The following is a 23,226-nucleotide window of genomic DNA, read 5'->3' as shown; positions in this document are numbered from 1 at the left end:
CTCACACCCTGTCTCTCATGCGCTCACTCTCACACTCTCTTGCCCTCACTCTCATTCTGTCTTCGCTCACACAAGAACGTTCACGTCTTAACCTCAACGCAGCATTAACTTTTATACAATTACTTTTTTCAGTTTCTTAATATCTCCATGTACCCAAATCATTGTGTGTGCTGACTGGACAAGATGACACCTTTGCATCTTCTAATATAATTTGAAAGTAACAGCATTCTAAGCTATACACACAAAAGAATATGTAAAAGATTTGACAAAGCCTGAGCATTTGTCTTTTCCCATCAAGAAACAAAGAGGTCTATGATGCATTTTATTTTAAAAAGTAAAGTGACACAGTGTCAAATGTACCATCAAACAATTGAACTCTGCAGAGCATGGCTCTATCATTCACAATTTAAAACATTGGCTTTACTTCACATCATAAGGAATAACTGAAAATAAGTTATTTACGGTACCCACAAAACAATAATAGATTTAATTAGTTTTTGGATGCATTGTAAACTTCAGGGTGTACAGTATGACAGATTTGTAGAATTCCCTTTTTCATACATGATACATTACTTTATATGATACATAACTATACAACTATACAGGATAGCCATTAGATCCGTTAAATATACTCCAATAGTGTCTCAACATCATCTGTTTCAAGAACACATATTGTGTATTTATGAGACATTTATGAGTGACAACGCAGAAACTGTATTTGTCTCCCCTCCAGGAGCCAAAAACGGAACATTCCAATCTGACAGTCACTTCTCAGCCACATCTCCCTGTATCCACGCAATAGATATACAGGGTCATCTTGTTTGAGTCTCTTCAAATCTCATCTGATGGTACCCATCCCCCTCCCCTCGGTGCAGATGTGCTCTGCCATACTGATGCATCATCTGGCTAAAACTGTGCATGTTAAAAGCTCTCAGATGGTCCAATGGGTGGCCTGAGGGACTGAAACATGGCAGACACAGAAAATGTAGTTACAGGAGTTCACTACTGCACTCTGTAACTCCTTAGACACAACTGACCAGCATGGAAATGGACGAAAGTTCCATCCTGGAACACATTTCTTATTGGTTCCTCTCATGCTATGTGCACCTGACGAGGGGGAGGAGATAAACTGCCTTTCTTCTTCATTGGTTAACTACTAATGGGAGTTGCCAAACCATGAGTGTACTTTCCCTTGTGTTACCCCCACTGGCTGTTGTGGATCCTTCGCCCAGACTACGGAAACCTCTTCCTCCCGAGAAGATTGCCACTGAGGTGACCTTCTCCCTCCGCCCCTGTCCTTCCCTGACCCCTCCCACTGGCCTCCCCCGCACCCACACGTCAGGGTCCTCGCTCAGCTCGTAGATTGAGCCATCCTCCGGGCTGTGCTCTGGAGAGTCCAGGACGGGCTCATGGGGACCCTGGTCAGGCTGGGCCGTCAGCAACTTCCCTGGGAGCTGGGAGGTGGAGCGGAGTTGGTACTGGAGCAGCACTCCCCTGGGCTTGGCCTCTCTCCTGGTGGAGCCATCCTGCTGCTGAGACAGGGAGTCCTGGGATAAGTCTTTTTGCTCCGAAGACACGTCCCCTCCTCCTCCGCTTCTCGCTTCGTTTCCTTCTCCAACACCATTAGTCTGGTCATTTCCTTCATAGACAGAGTCTCGCTTGAGCATGTCAGGTGACAAGGTGCTGGAGGTGGCGACCAGGAAGTCTACTGGGCCACAGTGAGCATTCAGGGAGGTCATCCCTTTACCTGAGGGGACAAAGCATTTTTTGTTATTGTTCATTAGATTCAGTATGCAGTTTATAGATATAGGATTACGCCATGCTCCATGTGAGATTCTTAGTCTGACCTGTAATTTTGGGGATGCCCTCCAGCTTTGGCACAGGCAGGGTGATGATGATGCCCTGCGCAGTGCCCACCCAGAGAAGCCCCTGGCAGATGAGAAGGCTGGTGACCTGGACAGCACCCTGACCTAGAAGACACAGTTAAACTAAATTAGCTTTGAACGTGTGTTGAAGAGACTTAATGTCAAAACATACAAATGCATTGCTATTGAAAGAGCAAGTGGGTCATTCCTGGGGGTTGTCAGCCCTCTTTGACCTTAGCCCTGTTTTAGAACACTTGCCTGGAGTTAGGTGAGAGATGCGTGTGGAGATGTTGATCTCCTGCAGGTGCTCCAGTGTCTCAGTATGGAACAGACGAATGGAGGATCCCTGGGCGAAGGCCATCCATACACCACCGCCAGCCTGTATCATGTGACTCACACTGGCAGTGAGATCTGGATGCACCTCAAACGTCTGTCAAGGAGAGGATGAGAGCGAGAGGGAAAGAGAGGGGGAATTCAATCTTAATGCCATCAGCATTTTTCTTATTGTATCAGAAGGAAACATCCATTGTCCTAGATGTGTGGATGCAATCCAATAATTTCTCTCTGCACTAGACAGAACCAGATTGCAAACAAGCAGAATCCCAGATAGCTGATCCAGTTCCTGAGAGTCTGGAGATGAAGAGAAGAGAGAGGATGTCCCCCCTCAGGCTATAAAGAGGGGTTGGCTCACCTGTCAGTCATGATCAAAAGAGAGAACTCTGAAGAAGCTCAGGGGCCTGTGCCGTGAGGACACCTCACTTACACCTGATGCTGCACATAACCCCCACTCAGTCTGAACAACAACCACCTTCACCAGGGACATGAACAAGGAGGGCCATGCATCATACTCCGTAATCCTTCTAGTTTGGATGCAGTGCAGCAGCTTCACTAGACTACACCATACTGTTCGCTTGGAGGATGTATTTTCCCACACATCTTTATTGTGTTTTTCTGCTCTCCATCTGTGTCCTTCCCTACAGTCTACTCCTTTCTATACCTGGCAGGGGATTTAGCAAGTAGTCCAGAGAGCTGACCAACCTGGGTAGTGAGGCTGGCACCCTGGATGACAGTAACCTGGTTGGCACAGCTTGCCCACACTGAGTCCTGCAGGGTCAGAAGAGTACGAACGGGGGCAAGGCCAACAGTAATCAGCCTGTACAACTCAGGGTCCCAAAGACTCTCTGGGAAAACAGAAAAAGGATCCATGTTTAGTGTTTGAGTCTACAAATGTTACCCATAATTTGACCTTAATGTTGGGGACGTGTCTCACCTCCACTCTTTTGTTTGTAAACCAAAACTTTTCCATTGGCCAGCCCAGCGAACAGAAATGATGCTGAGTGTTTCAGGCACAGTACTGGACAGCCCTCAGAATTTGCAAGGGTTAGCAGGCATTGGGCAGCTGTGTCCACACTACTATATACCAGGATGCTGGGAAATGGAGTCCATAAGACAGATAGTAATGACTGTACAGCTCATAAAATACAAAACATGTCACTATACCAACAGAATGTGAAAATATTATATCACAGAGGAAGGTTTGGATAAAAAAAATTCTGGAAGAGGCACATAGAAAAAGGCACAATCAAAGCGTGATGATGGTGAATGAATTCCTGAGCATGATTTGTATTCTGAAGACTAGCTTCATCACGCTGTGCTTGTGCAGATGACTCACTTGCCATCCTGCAGACCCACACAGATGGTGTTGCCATTCCTGGCTGTGTTCTCAGCTGCCTTTCCCTGCTCCCCTTCCTCTGGAAGACTGGGCTCTGCCACATACTCCAGACACATGACTGGCGCCCCCAGCTGGATGGATTTCACAGTGCGAGGTGTAGACCGGTTTAAGGAGAAGATCTCTATTTGGCCTTCATTGGAGTTACCTCCACTGGACACCTGCATACCAATATACCCAGGATGTAAGGAGTCAACCAATGTTCGGATAAAGCCATCACATCTGGTCTGAAAGAAGGTCTAAATGTAATCAGTCCTTTTATCTAGTATTCCCTCATCAAGGTTATAGGACTGCTACATCTATAGGAATTGTTGTAGTGTTGGGGGATGTCAAGCAGTTAGAGGCAGTAGAATACGTACCCAGAGGTATCCTTGGGGCAATGATGTGCTAGCAGCAGAGAAGCCAAGCAGGGCAAACTGGACAGGATTGTGAAGGGCAGTGGTCAGCTGCACACAACAAAAAATAAGTAATAGTTTATACTTAGAACTCCTCGTCACTAATGTTGTTGGCTCTGGCCAACATAGGCTAACTATCATCCAGTTTTCCAGGGCAAGTCAAATACCATATTCCTTAGAGCATGAAGAAACTGTGTTTGACATTCAGATCTTGGCTTCAACAGACAGGGCTGGATAGAACAACATTCAGATTTGTTCAACCCCTACAGCTCTGCAAAAAGGTTTTAATTGTGAATTAAGGATGTATTGTCTTCAACATGCATCAACATAGGATTCTGGAGGCAAAACGTTAAACTCAGTCAGTCTTTGACAGATGAAAAATCATCTCTATTCTGCATAATTGTTTTGTCACACCATGCAGAATGGTTGGCTGATCACTGGAATTCTATCTGGTTGTGATTATAAACGTTTTATCAAGCTTGACTGTGTGAGGACTTTGGTGTCAGAGAAATAGAGATCATATTCTTCACACTGCAGAAACGTTAGTTTGAGAGCATTCTATGATGTTGGTTAAAATAAATAATCAAACTGTTCAGTCCCAAAACTGTTTAAGTGGTGAATTTATCTCTGATATCTATTGCTTGCATTATTTATGTGACATGTATATCATTGATGTTTGTACAATACTATTGTTTTTGTGTACAACAGAACTAAAATTCAACATTCAAAAAATACATGAAGAACATGAACTAAATAATCTTCTGGCAGAAGTGATGCTTATTTTATCTTTGTATACGTCCAGACCCCAGAGTGGTGTGTGGCCTCCAGATAACTGTCACCTGCAGATTCATTTCCATACAAATAAACAGAACGTATGGTTTTGCCAGATTGGGGTCCTTTGAATTGGAAATGCCATGTGCCACATTTCAGCAACGAAGGGATCTGAAATTCAAATTATTAAGATGAAGGGACATGGCTAAAAATATATATATTAACGCTTTATAGATACAGTAAACAGTAAATAAATCCTTGTCCATATAAACAGTAGATATTAGATTTATGAATTATGCGTTCTACATTCTCATAAAAAGTAAAAGAAAATGGCACAGCTTTTTTTTTCATCACCATCAACAGTTTTCATCACCTCAAATGAAGATTACCATCCAGTATTTTCTTCACAGCTGTGGATTATCATCAGGACAAAATGGTTTAAGCAAGATAAAAAAAACTTTGATCTAATGCATACATCAAGAGTTTGAAAGTGGAGGAATGAAAGGAGATTAACCTTTAAAGGAAGTGTGATGAGTGGATTGTGAATGGGAACAAAGCTGACAATTCTGTTTTATATTCTGAAAGAGAAACACTTGGGGGATGATTGGGGTTGGTTGACAGCTGACAAACCTGCAATTTCAGACTACCCATGTTGTTAACCTTACTTAGCTTTTTTGTGTAGTTGTTCAACACAACATGAATGTGTGTGTGCACACAGACACCCCTCACACACACAAAAAATACCTTGTATAATCCATTTTAATGAGCAAGCTTCTTTTGCCTATCCCCAGGTTCCAGCAGTGCAGTTACTTTATACTCTAACATTCTCTCTATTCTTAATCCTGCCAGGCAAACTGTGTTTTGGCCCAGCATGATAGTGTTCTGGAGGGAACATAACTTCTTCAGGGAACTTATTCTTTTATTTCCTCACTAACATTTTACTAAAAGACAACTTTGTTTTTGCATTTTTACACACACACACACACACACACACACACACACACACACACACACACACACACACACACACACACACACACACACACACACACACACACACACACACACAGACACACATCTTCAAATGAATGGTTAGGTGACAGGGTATTTTTGTAGGTAAAAGGGAATAGTTCAGGTTGGATCTAAGGCCTTGCATCATTGAAACTCACAGTGAAATGGGTCTCCATTGTTGCAAATGTATCAAAACAGAGGAAAGGTGTCAACACAAGAGATCAAGACCCGAGGCATCCATGGCTTGTTCATCACTTCCATACAAAATCAACCAAAATGACCTCACATCCAATCACAAAGACATTTGGCACAGGAACTAACATTGTAAATACCCTGCTACTGGCAAAGAAAATGTATACACATCTGTTGGATAATTTTCAAGACTGACATCCCTTCAAATATTTAGCATTCAGCATACTCTTTTCTTCCCTGCAGTCTACATATAATTCAGTAACTCCAGATTGCTATCACATGACGTGACATAAAAGACATGCCAACTCAGATGAACCCATTTCTGTCAATCACTCAGCAAGTCACTTACTGACATCAATAGACAGCAATTGCAGAATTACATTTTCTGGCTGTTATCTGATTTGTCTTTATCCAAGTTAAGATACCTATTTTCTCCAATAAAATGCATAATTTGAGTAATGGTTGTGGTGGCTTGCCTTAGTTGGGGGCTCTACAATGGAATAGCAGGAGAGGAAGTCTCATTTGTTATATTCAAAACGATTGCATTACATAAAATACATTACAGTCTCTAAATGGTCCAAAATAGAAGACACTTTTTTTACTCTAGAACCCAGGGAGCTTTACATACATTCTGGAAGCCTGACAGGAAAGTTTACTTGGTGAATGAAGTAGGTCTTGTGAGTAATATACTGTAGTAGGATACACTGGTTTTCTATTCTTGGCTACCTCGTCTCATCTAAAAACATACAACCTGTACGGTTTATAATTAATTTCCTTTCCAATTTCTATGATAAATACTGGTTCAACTCAAATCCAGATCACGGAAACTTTTATTATCTTGGGATAACCAGACACCCAGACACATGTACTACACACATGCACACACTGTTTATTCACACCACAAGACAGACAGTGCTCCCTTCAGGTGAGCCAGAACTGCTGCTAGTCATGTGACTGTAGGATTTAATTTCCTTTATCAAATAGCGTCCTCAATCTCATCTGGCAGTTATGCCCACCCCTGAACCTCACTCCTTCGAATCACAGGAAAGACTGCCATTGAAATAACTTGGGTTAGAGTCAACTTCTAATCATAGCACACAACACACAAAAGATCCACAGTGACTTTGTTGACTGCCAATTCAATCTTGTTCTTATCCTCCTGTGGATTTAATCAAAGCCTGAGCATCCAGTGTATCCTTTTATCCCTATTCCGAAGTAAATCCAGAACCGAATAAGCCACCCCAAAGAAAACCTTTCACGTGACACATTACAATCTCATTCCTGTTGTCTCTGTTCGACCATAGTGGAGGCTTTCACACATCATTGAGGCATATTCACATCAAAAACATATAAAATACAGTTTTTACATTACACTTCTTTGTCTTTTCCTACTATGCATGCCATAATTCCACTCATGCCTACCATAGTAGTTGCTACTCACTTTTTGGTTATCCTTGGCAGAGAAAATAGGCATCCGGTAGGCAAGCAGCGGGCACCAGAGTGGAGGTTTGGTCTTCCCATCATCCTCTGTACAGACCCAGCCTGGTGTGTTCTCCTCCCCTGTGGACACAGACACATGGTCACCTTCTCTGAAATTTCTCATCTCAGAAAGATGAAGCTTCAAGAAGCTGTCTTATGACGCTCTGGTTTGTAATGATCTCTTCATCAACACAACACAACAGTGAAATGTAGACTGATTTCTCACTCTGGGATATCTTGGATAGGTGCAGTCGGTTCACCCAAGAGATTTTGCTGAGGGGGCTGGGGGTATTGAAGACCACCATGAAACTGACCGGACGTCCAGATCTGAAGATCAAAACACACATTAATATATAGGCATGCATTTACACAAACACACACATACTCAGTCAGCAAAAAAAACACATGTGCAGTGTAAGCTAATTCCAGAGTACCCAGCATGTTATTTTCAACAGCGGGTAAGAGAGAGATATAAGACTTCTGCAATAACGTGAGGAGGAAGGAGCCACTAAACTTTAATTGCTTGAGTAAATACCCAGCAAGGGAGAAATGCAACTGATAACTTTGTTATGTCTTCAATACACAATTTTGCTATTAGATTTGTTGGCTATGGATCTGTTATGCAGAGTTAGTCTAAAGGGCACTGTGATTACAATATAAGCCATGTTGAGGTAGACCACAGCCCAATGAATCCCATCCCCAGGTTGGCGACAAAGGGAACAAGGCCCTGCCACCCACTCCTTCCAAGCTGCCCTGCCATCTGTTCCTTCAAACTCATCTGACCCACAGCGAGTCCTTGAGATCAGCCTCTGGGCTTACAACAATGTCTACATACACACACAGACACACACTTACACATACACACACACACACAGTCCGTGTTAGGATGTTTCACTGAAAACCACTACTACTCATTGGTCCAATAACTTATGTACAGGGTTATACAGTCCAGCCAAGACTCTTAAACCCAAGCTGACCTTCTGGGCACTCACTTGTCTGGCTTGCCTGGCACTGACAGCCGCAGGCGGCACTTGTTGGCACACTGGATCTCCTCCTCTTTGATACGGATAAGTCTCTGGAGAGCCAAACACCAGTCCTGGCCCACTGTTGTGTTCAGGTTCTGGCGGGAGAAAAAGAAAGGAAAGAAGGGATTGGAAAAGGAGGGGGAAATAATGGGTAGATCAAGCGAAGGAGGAGGCAGTGATTCATACTCCATGTACTTGTGGACAAATTATGTTGTGGATGTATATAATCTTAGACACAAATGAACTTTTACTGTGTGAGGAGAGATCCTGTGAGGGTCTGGAGAGGGCTGCGAACATACCTGGTATTCCCCATGTAGAGTCCCCACCATTAGTGTGACCTGTTCCACCACATCCAGGTCATGCTGCAGCTCCTCCAGGTCCTGGTACAACCTCGGAGGACCCAGGATCAGTTTACCTGGAACACACATGTTGGTATCTTCATCATCATCGTACATCATACATCCCGTCCCTCAGTAACAGCAAATGTATCCAAAACATTTTCTTTGGAAGATCTTCATCAGAGTATTCCCATTTATAGTCAACAAATTATGCTGTTTGAAACATTGTCTCTGTTGCGGTATGTATGTATGGTACTAGAAAACTGTTTTCTAGATGTAATGGTTTTTCATATACAGTTACAGACCATCAAGTTAAAGCTCTCCACTAAACCGGTTTGATTTGTCATTCTTAACAAGGATTTTTATTTTATTTTTATAATGTTTAGATGTTTATGCCTATGCAGTGAGAAACACAGGGGAGAACAGCTGAAATATTCCACAAAGCCAATATGCTGCCTCTTTTAACTTTCAATTAGGGCATTGAGGCCCTGGAGATTTTGAAATGAGTCCGTTCTTTTCAAGCTGTGGAATATGGGTAGGGATTTGGACAAAGGCCCAGAGAGACACAATCTCAGTCTAACCAGATTTCTTTCGACAGCTTGGTATGAGTTGACAAAATGTGTGTGAAGGAGTGTTTTTCTGTGTATGTGTGCTCCAACAGATTTTTTACTGGTGTTTGTTTGACTAACTGAGGTAGATGTTATTGGTGAATTAAAATTTACGTTTTTCTTAACCAGTTGGTTTGTTTGACTATAGGTACCTGAATGTAGTTGAATAACTGTATCTGCCATTGTATTTCTCAAGAGCTTGGAGCCAAAGGGGTGGAAGTGCGTTCAGATAAGATTTTACAGGTGAGCCTTTACCAATTTTGCCCACAGACCCACATTACTGTTATGCCTTTCAGTTTTTGTCAATACAACCTATGGGTCATCATTTCAGCTGTGTCCTTTTCGTATTGAAAAGACCTCGCTGAGAGCTTTCATTTGACCTGTAATACTCATATTCGCCCAACATGTCAATTAAACCCCTTTGGCTCCAAGCCCTGGTTTTGTTCATGTCAGTGTATCAGAAAATCAATAATATCGATTTTTCCTTAAAAGTCTGTTTCTTTGTTCCCTTGGCAATTACGTTATTCAATGACTTTGTAAAAGTCAGCAGGCCTTTTACTTGAGATGGGATGAAATGACAGCCACAAATGAGGTGACTGTAGGATTTTTGTGAACCATAAAAACTGAAAGCAGCCTGGTGAGCCACACGGTGAGTTCTTTACCTGGAACACTTGACACAGAGTTGAGTCGTTTCCCTCCACCATGCTGTACAGGGACGTCCTTGCTCTGGACACTCTCCTGTCCCGCCTCCACCACCTGCACCTGCATCAGGAGAGCGCTCCACTTCACACTGTACTTAGGACCAATGGGAACCAGGCTGCTGATATCAGGGGGACCCCTAGTGGACCAAACACAGTTTTACGTTAACAATCCGCAAGACCCATTCTGAAATGGGATCACCTATCAGTGATGAGTTAATTTTCTTTCATCCTGTTTGTTACTGGTTTCAGAAACTGAAGTTTCCAACAAAAATTATGAAACACTCGAAACTTTGAATAATACATGCTTGTGTGTAATATGTGCAATTTCTCTAAATGGGCCAGGATTCTTAGAATCAACATAAACATTTCCTCCAGGGAGAATTCTGTCATTAGGATTCTTCTGATCAGATAAATTCCTCTCTAAACAGAGGACCCCTGCTGATTCTGGGGCACATTACTATTCATACATTCTCATGATAATGCATGAGGGGCATCCTGATCCAGTTTCTTAGAAGATTCATTGGGAGCAAAGATGGGAAGTTGAATTTAATAGGGTGGAATCAGAAAGAGGTCCTTTCTTCAGGTCTTTGATCTTAAAGCAAGTTTGGCATTTGAACGGGCAAACTTGTGATAAACATTACCTTTGCTCATTAAAGATGTTATCAATGCCACACTCAGATCTACAGCAGGTGGACAGGACAAAAGCAAAAGGTCTCTCACAGATTCTGACTAACGTTTCTGATGCTACAGCAGATGACAGCTGAGGGCAGACTCACTTAACGTTGACGTTGCCACAAATTAGCATGTCATTGAGAAGGAAGACTTTGCGCTCCTTAGACTTGAGGACCTGTCCTTTCTCCCCGTACACCGTCTCAATGAGCACCTCACACTGTACCAGCTGCCTCTGGTCTGAGTTCAACAGCTGAAGAGGGAGAGGGGAGGGGGTGAAGATACAGAAGAAAAAGTGAATATGACCAGATAGGGGAGAAGGGACAGAGGGGTCTATATGTTTATATATGTCACCTTGCTGAGGTTCCTGTCTCCAATGCTGCGGGCCAGCTGCTGAATCTCCACCACCTGGTCGGCCATGCGTTTCTGCTCGTTGAGCTTCTCAGCAAGAGTCTCCAGCTCCGTGAGGGCTAGTTGCAGGGGCAGGCGGTCGGGGTGGGCTGGTGGAGTGTTTTTCAGCATGTCCTGAGAGGTGTATTTGGGGTTGAGAGAGGCAGAGTGGCATGTATTACTACACACTTATAAAGTACTTATTTTAAGAACAATTGTGTCCTATCAGTTACAGATAACATTTCCTTTTCCAAAACAGACAGAAACGTATTCAAACATCACGTCTCACTTCCTCCTGCCGGAAACACACAGAAGCTTTCTGTGGAACATTCCACCTCTTACAGCTAATAAGATACACTCATGAGTTTCTACCTGGCCACACTTGACAAAGTATCGACTTTCAGAACATTGTCTTTCTTTGTTCCTTTTTTTCAATGAATCAGAAATGGTTTACCCATTAGGCAAACTGTAATCAGTTGATTTACACAAACAAGCTTTGGTGCTCACAGCTTACCTGTAGCAGAAGGATGAACTGAGGGAAGCGCTGTATTGGTTTCACCATCAGGCCATAGAGAGTGATTCTGTCAGGGCTGGATGCCTGTTTCTTCTGTTAGGGTCAAAAAGAATGATCAGACTTAAGAACAATCTAAATACTTGTTCATCTGGCAAAAACACAATGGTTGCATAATAATCATATAGATTGGAATAGCTCACCTTGAGAAACTCCAGGAATGCTGGTTTGGAGATGCAGGCTTTCTTAATAAGTGCCATGGCATTGGTAAAGTTGTTGACATAGTCGCTGTACACATCTAGTACCATTGACTTAGAAAACTATGGAGAAAACAAAGGACCAATTATAACTTTCTCACCTGAAAATCCAGTTTCACAATATAGACCTAATGTCAAATCAGAGAGTACTTGACATGACTGCACATTTTGGGACAGGCCACTGAACTTTCTACAGAAGATCTATCTGTTGGACTGACCGAGGCAACAAAGAGGTCTCCTATCTTCTCACTGTCCTCCCACTCGGCCACGCGGGACGCCAGGGCGATCTGGAACATGGAGTGGCATTGCAGGATCTCCCGGAGACGGTAGAATATGGGAGGGACCTTCTTTGGATTTAGGATCCGGACCTCTGGCTCCAACAAAGGCTTCTGGTACTCCTATGAAAACAGATTGATATCAGGTTCAATTCCCAAATCGCCCTGCTTCCTCACAGAAGCTAACAATATATGGAGGCTGTATTAATTATATTGGTACAATGATATTCTTGGCATCAAACAGTTGCACCCTACTATCTTGACACACATACATTTCTTGTAAATTAGGCCGTACAAAACAATGACTTAAAAATTCCATCAACATGTAAATCCCAAATGTTTATTCACCTGTAGGATTCTCCTGAGAGAGTCTACGTAGCTCCTCTCACTTTGAATAATGGAACTGAGGATGTGGCGTCTCACAATCTAGACCAAGACAGAGACGGTGTCATGGTGAGCACTCCCAGGAAAACAGAATAAACTCTGCAGAGTTAAAAGGTCAATAATGAGGTCCCAAAAACTACACACACCTGTTGGGTGGTAAGACCCTCAGGCATAGGGCTCAACTGTGGAGGTGGGTGCTTTACTTCAGATACAGTGACATCTAGGTAACCAGCATCATCATCACTGTCTCCTGCAGGGTGAAATCAATCAATCACTCAATCTAAGTGAACCGAAACTGGATTGAATGCACGCTTTGCTTCCGAACATTGGTTTGATAAGCTGGTATTTTTTCAAATATTATAGGTTACTCACCGCTGGTATCTTTTTTCTGTAGGAAAGAGACTTTGCGCATCATGGCTAATTTTGTCTTTTCTAGTCCGCCCTTGGTGCCATTTCTGGCTGCTTTCATAAGTTTCTGGACCTACAAGAGAACACAAGGGAACAGTGTGAGGAAATGTTAATAAACATGTAGAAGACACCGAGAGGAAGAAGAAAACAGAAGACAAGGGACAAAGTGTCTTTGATTGATGTCAAAAAAAGAACAGCCTGTCATTCGGCGAATGCCTGTGTGTGTCCTCTGATGTCCCTGTACCTTGATGTCACAGCTCTGTTTGATGTGTGTGACATCACGAGACCCTAAGCGCACAGCCAGGTCACGCTTGGTCTTGACACAGCGCTCCTTTAGTCCACGCAGTTCGGGAGACAGCTAGGGTAGGCATTGCCATGCCAAAGGTAAACACCACAAAGAATCGGACAGTTCAGCAGATCAGCAGGACAGATGCATGGAAGGATTAAAAAGGAAAAGAAGCAGAGAATCAGGGCAGAAGCAGGTGAAATAATCATCAAATGGTATCCTCATAAAGTCTATTCCAAGAACTGAAGAGAAAAAATCAATAAAGATTTTACCTAAGGTTCAATTCTTGGATGAAAAACCATTGGCAACTAAATGCAGTTTCGTGTTTAAACACTTCTCCCTTTTGGATTACAAATATATTGCTTCCTCTGGATCCTAACTCATAAAAAAGCTACAAAACATCAATAACAATATCATTCAAAACTGAGTAAAACCTCACTTAAAAAGACAAAAACAAGATCTTGTCACACAAAACTCATAATCCTGTCTCTTAGGAACATCCAATCTCTCCAAGATAGGCTAAGCAGCAAGAAAAGCAGTAGAGTCAGTAGGCTGGTACGTGGACTGGCAGGCCAGGGAAGACCCAGAGAGGAAGAGAAAGGAACCAAGTAGAGACTGCTGACAGAGCAAAGAGCTAATTTAACCGACAAAACACCCATCGCTCACTTCCTCAAACCAGGCAGTGCATTAAGACTGCACAGATGTGGACTGTCCCTCAGGGGACAGAGGTATTTTTTCAACAATGATGCAGTTTACTTGTAAATGTAAGTTTGTGCCAAGTTTGTGCCCAGATTACAGCACCATCTTGTGGCGAAGACTCATTTTAGATTTGAGTAAAAGGAGCCTTACCTTACTGCTACTGCGGACTGGGGGTTTGGTCTCACTGTCTGATAGCTCATCATAGCTCTCAAACTCACTGGAGCTCCAGCCATTGTTGCTGCCATGACGGTCTGTAGGCCTCTGGATATCCTCATAGATGTCATCTGGAATCCAAGAGGACAAAAAGAAAATGCCACACTTAACTCTTACACTCACACACTCATTCACTGTACACGTTAAATCAGGATGATAATTCCAGGCCCTTACCTTCTATAGGAGAGAGTAGGCTCTCACAGGGAACATCGTCATAGATGACCTCTGGGCTGGTCATCTGGTCAGAACTGGCCACATCGTCTGTGCCAACCATTCCCTCTGGACAGTGCAGAGCATCAGGACTAGACACCATGTCTGGACTGCATGCGTTGTCAGGACTGGAGACATTCTGAAAACTGTCTGCATCACCCTGACTCCCAGCATCAAATTTGGAAGAAGTCTTTCCTAGAAGATAACCAACCCAAATTAAAGTTGGAAAACATCTAAAGCTGAGGTCATCAACTCAATACTTGTTTCATGCATAACGTAGGGCTTTTTGCATGCTTATGCTTAACACAAAAGGTAGAGAAACAAAAACAAAACATTCAAGCATTGGAAGAACAGCATGTAAAGAGTCTGTGGTTTCTGTCCACTGCAATGAATCTGATTCTACAGCAGAAAATGAAGAATAAATGTGTGCTGAACTACATCAGGCTATGTTGCCACTCTGAGGCTATATAGCCAGACTCTGCTGGGGAGGTTACAGCTGTTTATTGCTGAGCGTGGGTTTCTGTCTCGTCATCATAAAGGACATCTCAGAGGGAGAAACTGTTTACGCCAGCATCTGACCCAGATGGGTGTGTGTAGCAATGTGTGTGTAGCAGTGTGTGTGTGTGTGTGTGTGTGTGTGTGTACGTCTCTCTAAATCAGTTATTTCGGTCACGTCAACAAGAAGGGGGCAGAAGGGGGCAGGCAGCCCAGTGTTGGCCTCCCTACCCCCACCAAACGGGGTTGCATCAAATGGGCTTTGTGTCTCAAGGTCATGAGAAAACCTGATTCCTGGTACACACAGTATGTCTGCTCTGTCTCTGATGAATAAGGTTCATGGCCTTGTCGATACAGCACGGTCAATAATTACTCTCCTGTTACCACAGTGAAGGTGAATCGATACACACCGAAACTACTCTCTCTGCCCCTGTAGAACAGCAAAACTTGTTTTATCGCTGTAACTTTGCTCTATTCACAGATACAGTTTTTGTTTCTATCTTCACTACATAAGTTAGGATTTTTTTTTAATATATAAATGGTTAGGGATATAGTTTTGGGGCTCATATTTAGAATATAAATTAATAAAGGTTGCTATTGCCTTCTAATCTTTTGCAACTACTGATAATAAAGATAATATAGAGGTGTGTGGGTTTACTTGCTACACAAATATAGTATAATATATTTGCACTGGGACTGAGTAAAGGAGACTAGGGCGGAGGTGGCTATAGACTGGGGACCAAATACAGACTACCTAAGACTAGTCTAGAGGAGTTAGTGTACCTTTATGCAGTCGCAGAGTGAGCTCTGAAACCACAGTGAACCATTCCTTGGCTTGATATGGTGCCTGAACTGAACAAATAAACATGTTCTGCTGTGAGGATACAATTGACACCACGCACATGCGGCTTGATTCATCCTTAACTCCCACGCTCACTGAGATCACACGTGCACATTGCCCATTGTGATAGAGGAATCTGCTCAAATGTAGCTCATTTATGGATGAGTGACAGTGATTTTGAGTCATTTAAAACAGCACAGACTTATTTGATACCTTAATCTGGTTGATCCATGCATAATTTGTCATCAATTTGAATTAGATTTTTGGGGCTGAGATTTGCCCTGAATTTGATTAGCACAATCTGTGACTCTAGCAAGACTCCAAAAGAAGCCATGATTGTGCTAACTTATTCCAGAAACAACCCTGGTCCAGCCAGTCCCTAGTTGAGGGATATTTCTATTAGAACTGAAATAACCAGATTGGTTTAAGGCTTAATCTTGTCATGTTATAGTTGAACTAGATTATTGAATTTCTCAGAAGTAGTTTCTATGGGTTTGATTCTGGACCAGACCATTGTGGTTGTTCAGGAAGGTGAGTATGTGACCCCACCACCTTTGACGATGACAACAGACCTGCATGAGCACCTAAGCGGTCAGCCTTTTTTAAAACAGGTGTGTAGAGGTACTCAGTCCCAGAACTCGAACCTAAAGAATGCCATTGACAGAGACCAGGCTTTATACAGTAGGAAGGAGTATTACATACTGTTTTAATACTACTGAGAACAAGAGCAGGTTTTTGAACATTAGTAGTTCAAAAACATATTAGAAAGTAATCATTACGAGAACCAGTAAGTAGTGCATGTGTAAGGCACAATGAGCCTCTGGAGTAAGAGACTGCACCTTCTTTACCTTCATACGTGCTGCTTCCCTTCCAGGAGCTGTCTGACCCCCCGATCACTCCCAGCTCAGAGGAGATTGATCGTCTGAAACATTGACAAACACTAGTTCATGAAACGTGCACTCCTATTAATCTCTCTTCATGTTCACTTTGATATCATTAATGTTTTGTAGATGGTGCGGCCCAGTTACCATATAAGCATATTGCATCTGCCATCAACCACACATTTGTTTACATAAAGAGACCCTGCTGCCTGATTGTGAGTATAAACAGGGATTATGGATGGAATGATGAGATCATCTAGGAAACACCAGACCATTACAATGCACAACCAGTGTTTCTGGTTTTGTAATTCAACAGCATACACAACAGTGACAAGACGATCCTGGTAGTAAATGATCAACTATCCTCTACCTGTATATGAGAACATGCACTACTGTTTAACTAATGCTGTCATCCTCTGAAACAAAGTTCATGAGCCTTTATGGAATTCCAGCACCAGTTAAAAGCTCAAATAAAAGTCCTTACAATTAAAAGCTAAAATATCCTACCCTTCAGGAGATTCTCTGACCACCATATCTGTAGGGAGAAAAACACACCAATTTGTAAATTAATCAATTTTAAGGAAATAAAACAAACACAATCATAAGCAGCAGGGTCAACATTACAGTCAAATTATGTCTAGCATCTAGCAACATGTGTCTCACCTAAGCCTTTAGAATGATAGAGTGGCTGAATGCTAGAGTCCTCGTGTCCAGTACAGGGACATCCATTTGTTCTATTGTGTGTGTTTACTGGGTCTTCAGAGGAAGCAGGATCCATTGTATTCCTTTTGAAAGTTTTGTTCTGGTAGGAGCATGAGTTTAGTGCAGATCCCAGCACAGCGGCGCCAAAACCCTTTGTCTTTCCAACGTCCACTGTTGTACAACCTTCCTCATCACTGTCATCAAACTCAAAACTCTCTCCTTGCTCCTCTTCATCCTCCAGATGAAGTGCAGCATTGGTTATGGACACTGAAAAAAACAGATTCATATTCATATATATATGAAATCCCTCAGTGTATTCTAAGTGACTCTCTTAATGAGGAAACATAGCCATGACCCCATGTGTTGTTAGTGCTTCTGTGCATCCCCAAATACAAACATGACAGTATCCTTCCCAGCTTTTTTGAAAATCCTGTTAAACATGACATAAACATTTCCCAACAAGCTGTTCTGAATGTATATATTTAGAAATACTGTGTATATCAAAACTTTTTACATTTCCTGTGTGCCATCCGGGCTCATCACCGATAAATTATCAATGACGAGTGATATCAAAGGGAGATACTGTATGACACTGCACTTGTTTGAATTTCATTATTATGATATCCTGTATGACAGATTCAGTACACATAACACACTCAAGAGCCACACAAAGAAAAGGAAGACAGAGAACGTAGCATTATTCATCCCATGCATTTCCGTACAGTAAGTAGCTCGAGTTCAACCATTTTTCCTGGTTTCATTTATGAAAATGAATGAGCAGACAATGGAGAGGCTATGAGTAACTAAGTGTGTCTCTTCAAAGACTCTGTAAGAGCTGTCTTAGCTGTCAAAGCATGGTGGAAAATATACTGTTTCTAGACACGCTAAGACAGTAGTGCAAGGTCAATACTGTTCAAAACATGTGACTGGCTCAGAAGGAAAATGAACCGGTCAGTCTTATGGGACAGAAGATAGTGAAAACTGGGGAGTAAGAAGGAAACAATTATGTCAGAGACGTGGCATGAATTAATAGTCAAACTCCAGTGCTTGTAGAACATTTACATTTATGCATTTAACAGACGCTTTTATCCAAAGCGACTTCCACAAGAGAGCTCTACAAAAGTGCATAGGTCACTGATCATAACATGATCATAACAACGAGATAGCCCCAACATTGCGAGCAGCCAAAACATGAAGCATACATTGTGAAATAACAAAAAAGTGCCAAAGGGAAGAACCATAAGAGCATGCAGTTAAACAAGTCACAATTAAACAACATGAAACTCAAAAAGGGCAAGAGTGTACCTGTAGAAAAACAATCATCAGTAAAATATTTCACATTGAGTACAAGAATTAAAATCCGTTACAACTAACCAACAAGAGCAACAAGTCTCTCAATAAGAGTCATTGTGATCCTGGAGGAAACTAACATCAGGTCCAGCCAAGCATCCCTAAGTGCCGTTGTACTCCGGGAACAAGTGCGTCTTGAGCCTTTTCTTGAAGGTTGGGAGATCCAGGGCAAGAAGCACAAAAAATATGTGTATCATATTTTCAGTAAAGTAGGATTTTTGGTTGTTGCATTTGAAAATTAGAACCTTCTTGAACACCTTCAATAACAGAAGGGGAAGACTTGAGGGTAAACACACCTCTGCAATGATAGAAACAGATTAAGTGGCATCTTGCTACAGTGATTAAGGGGAACAGTTAAAAGGGAGGATTAAGCTCTAACATACAGTAGGTGAGCATATGGCTTACAAGTAACCAGGCCTGGATTTGCCCTGGATCTACCCAAGACTCTTAGCTCTTATATTTCAGCACCTGACAGTAATAACACATTTACAACTCTGAATTAGTGACATATAAATCATGCAGCTCTTGTTCTGCAGATTCTACACTGGGTCAATGACTCTATGTTGCTGTGATTTTGTGCTCCATAAACACCGTGTGACACCATGTCTTTAAAATCATTAAAGCTGAAGGTACAGCTGACGGTTTGTGCAAACATTTTCTTTCTCCTTTTTCATGCAATTTGAGGCATTAAATCAAACAGTGAACATAATGAGCCATTGAAAGGCTAACATTTTCCCACAGTACAAACGCTCTCTCCTTCCAGTCTTGCATCAAGGGTCTTCTTTTTTCAGAGGTTTGCATGTTTCTAGGTAGCTAAGTGAGCAGGCACAAGTCAAACTGCCTCCATGTTTGACAGATGGATTTGTGTCAAGGGCATCTAAGGCACATATGGTCCAGTGGTATCAAGGTGCTTGTGATGCAGCATATGGTCAGTAGGCTAAGGCCCCCATAGGATGCTCTCCCTTTCCCCAGCCCAGGGGGATTAGAAAGAGTTTAACCTGCTGGCTGTGAGTTATCTGAGTCAAATCACAGCACTGTCTGGGACTGTGTTTATCTCTGGATAGAAGGTTTCAGAGAAGGCTGACATACTTGGTGCTTTACAGACGAGACAGAGAGATAGAGTACTATCAACGGTTGGATGATTGTGCAGATTCCTGGGATGGCTTAGACTGCTGTGTCACACTGCTACTGTGACTTTATAAGTTCCTGGTCAGATGGAGAAGTCGTTGTCACCATATTCATAATCACTGTTAAGATCACTTTGCTTACAAATAACCTTTCCTAAGAGCACACAGAGAGACTGTTTCCAAAAAAAGCTGTATTTTGATTTGACAGAACATCACATAGCAACAGTGACACCATTTATTTATACAAACAATGACCACACTGAGGTGGAGTACGTTTATTCCATTACATAGTAGAGACACTCTGCCAGCATGAAGATTCCGCAAGATCAATTATGTTGCAACAATGCAAAACACAATGAAACAGTTCAAAGCACCCTTTTTTACTGGCCCTTCTCTTTGATAGACATATTCAGAGAGCCGCTTCAATCTCACCTGAGGTTTGAGGGATAAGTGGGTGTGGTGACGCCATGTTGATCCTCTGTGATCACATCAGTCTCTCTGAAAAAAGAGAGCCCTAAGATAAGAAAAACAATAACTGATGAACACATTACAGTGTACAATATTTAATTTCAATGATCAAAATGTATATTGTTTTGCTTGGCAGAGTGTGATGTCTAAGTGAAGCACTTATGTAACATTCTGGGTAAATTGTACAGTGACAACTCCATAGGCTCTTGTTGTAGCATGCCAGTGACTAAACACTCACTTGACCTGAAATACCATGGACTCTTCAGTAGAAAACCCACAATCAAAGTAAAAAAACAAAAAACAAAACAGGTTTAGGGTGTATGGAACACTGACAAATGACGCAGACACCTGTAACAAAGCGTGCAAGAGGAAAGTGTGTGTGTGAGAGAAAGAGAGCAAGATGGAGAGAGAGAGAGAGAGAGAGAGAGAGAGAGAGAGAGAGAGAGAGAGAGAGAGAGAGAGAGAGAGAGAGAGAGAGAGAGAGAGAGAGAAAGAGAGAGAGAGAGAGAAAGATGTTTGTACCATAGCCTGCATGAGTGTTACATTCCTCACATATATGCAGCAGATCCAGACATGTGGTTTCAGACTGACTTTTCATCTGCAAATCGGGCAAGGTAAACAGAGTGGGCCAATCAAGGACTAGGCTTCCAAAATACGGATTATATAAAGGAATATCTGAATATCTGAATGATGGGACTGCTGATTACCCAGTTATGTGCACATGTTTAAAAGACTCATTCATAATAGCCCACTAAGAGAGTTGGAAGTACACAGAAGTGCTTCATTGCTCTTTGAGGGGGCATCATCTTTGCTTTAACATTGTATCAAGAAGAAGGGGAAAGGGGTGTGTGTCAGTGTGTGTATGGTGGGCGTCGTTCTAGATGAATAATTCAGAAAGCTATGGAGAGCAGCGGCCCCAGATGCTGTGGGCTGGGTGCATCAATGGACAATAGAGAAGCACTGTAATCTACAGTGAAAACAACAGATAGATTGTTTGAGCCAAGGGAACCCCTGTCTGTGCATTACTACCAGACAAACCTGTATACAACACTCCATCAGCATAGCTTGAAAAGTAACATAGGCTACACTAAAGTAGAGTATGTATGCATCCATGTGTCGCTTGCTTTATCTGTTGTGGAAGTTGATTTGCATTGACCATAGTCACTGTTTGTAGTAGCAAGCCAAAACATAAATTCAAACGCCTGTTTCATCAGTTTTGGATTAGATTGGCATGTCCCAAAATACTATTTCACTGATGATACATAATTGGCTTGTCAGTGTTCTCGCAGTCACAAGTTTTTTATTACCACGATTGAAAAAAGCATGATAAGCATTATGGCAAGATAAGCATTTTCAAACTATGTTGAGAACTTCATCTAGCATGGGGTAAGTATCAGGGTCTACATAGGGTCAGGACATTTCTAGGGTAAACAGCATTTGTAGAATGACCCAGTCAACCTCCATGGCTAAAAGAAGACATGAGGGTTTTCAAGCGGCCATCGTCATGGAGATGGCCAAGCTTGCTGTATAAATAGTGCAGCTCTTGGACACGAAAAAAATGTCTGGGACATCTGCCTGTCCACACACATTAAGGCCCCCAGTGTGCTTTCGCCTACTCATTTCTCATGACAACATCCTCCCAGACAAATCATTAAATATAACATTATTCAGCAAATATTAATCTACTAGCTATCTACTCATTGCCACAGTAAAAGAAATAACTGTCCAGGTAGTCATGTTTCTTGATTGAACAATAGCATGTGACAGAACAAATGTGATCAATGCACATCAATAAATATTGTCCTATAAGCAGGTGTGTCTGTGAATACATTAAGCCATAAGTATGCTATTATATCATGGTCTATCCCCCAAAATATATATAATATTTTAAATTTACTGAATATTCCAATAGGGTTTTATGTTTGCCTACAAATTGATGTAATATTGAATGTGTACAGTAGATGAACAGTTACAGTACAACATATTTATTTATATGTATGTCTATGTATTCTTCTCATTCCTTTAACAGAATATTTATAGAATATGTATAATTCATTACACAATAATATGATCCCCTCATCTTCACTTTCCCTCTTCAGACACTAATCAAAGCCTCCAAGACTCCTATCAAAAACTGATCAAGGACAAATCCATCCTGTCACCTCTACAAAACCACCCATTCCCTTTTTGTTGCAAGATTGGTGTTCGGAGAAAGACGGACAGGAATTTCAAACAACGAGCTCTCACCTCCAGGTCCTGGGTAGACAGCCACCACTTTATGCACGTCTGCCTTCAATCTGTTAATCCCAGGCACTGTCTATACTGGTAGTTAACACAGGCGGTTTGTCCAGGGTGCACCCATTGCTGATCAGCTCACTCTAAACCCAGGGTGTCCATGAACATGTCTCAATCTGTTCCCTCCCAACTACATATTCTTTTCTGTTGTTCCTCTCCAACAATAGTGTAGCCCAGTGCTCTAAACACACACAACGGCTGTCACTAATTCCTGCTATACGAAAACTTCTCTGTCTAGGTTTGTTAACGCTGTCTCCTCCCTCTCTTCTTTCTCCCTCTCACTCCCTGCAGTGCATCAGCACAGCCTACACGAAAGGCGCAATGCTCATAATCCACACCAGCCAATCCTAGAGCACAGGGCTACTTCCACCAATCAGAGCTGTGTGAATCCTGAAGGTTTACATTTATCTGGGATAACGGGGAGAGAAATGTAAAAAAAGGAACCCACAAAAAGGAACCCACTGACAAACCATAATTACAAATCAGAATACATTTTATGGCATCTAATATTTTCCAAACAAATATCCATCCAAATCATTGCAACGCCTATTAGGTGTGTTATTAGTGGCTAATAATAGTGGCACAATCTTAAAACAATAGCCTACAATAACGTAGGGCATGGAGTGAATCTTATTGCGTCCAAATGCACTT

At 42.1% G+C, this 23,226-nt stretch overlaps 1 protein-coding gene across 4 annotated transcripts; it reads right to left on the bottom strand.

Annotated features, from left to right (window-relative positions):
• Window positions 1-315: 315 nt before the first annotated feature.
• arhgef10lb (Rho guanine nucleotide exchange factor (GEF) 10-like b) lies at window positions 316-22,819 on the bottom strand. Of its 4 annotated transcripts, none has more exons than XM_067240386.1 (29): window positions 22,528-22,819; window positions 20,245-20,326; window positions 17,297-17,602; window positions 17,141-17,168; window positions 16,601-16,674; window positions 16,325-16,396; window positions 14,381-14,611; window positions 14,144-14,277; window positions 13,253-13,366; window positions 12,973-13,081; window positions 12,747-12,850; window positions 12,565-12,642; window positions 12,160-12,339; window positions 11,888-12,004; window positions 11,688-11,780; window positions 11,138-11,308; window positions 10,891-11,036; window positions 10,076-10,251; window positions 8,767-8,882; window positions 8,435-8,562; window positions 7,669-7,769; window positions 7,405-7,523; window positions 3,954-4,040; window positions 3,538-3,755; window positions 3,136-3,293; window positions 2,904-3,046; window positions 2,124-2,295; window positions 1,848-1,970; window positions 316-1,747 (listed from the first exon to the last, which is right to left on the bottom strand). In XM_067240386.1, the coding sequence occupies exons 2-29, from the start codon at window positions 20,279-20,281 to the stop codon at window positions 1,143-1,145; spliced, it is 4,140 nt and encodes a 1,379-aa protein (XP_067096487.1). In that variant the 5' UTR covers window positions 20,282-20,326; window positions 22,528-22,819; the 3' UTR covers window positions 316-1,142. The 4 variants fall into 4 exon arrangements, with proteins under 4 accessions (XP_067096487.1, XP_067096488.1, XP_067096490.1 ...); XM_067240387.1 differs by having other exon boundaries at window positions 20,245-20,310; XM_067240389.1 differs by lacking the exon at window positions 13,253-13,366.
• Window positions 22,820-23,226: the final 407 nt, after the last annotated feature.

The sequence above is a fragment of the Osmerus mordax genome, chromosome 7 (genome assembly GCF_038355195.1).
Source record: "Osmerus mordax isolate fOsmMor3 chromosome 7, fOsmMor3.pri, whole genome shotgun sequence".
NCBI classification, from domain to species: domain Eukaryota; kingdom Metazoa; phylum Chordata; class Actinopteri; order Osmeriformes; family Osmeridae; genus Osmerus; species Osmerus mordax.
This window is presented reverse-complemented; position numbering and strand designations above follow the sequence as displayed.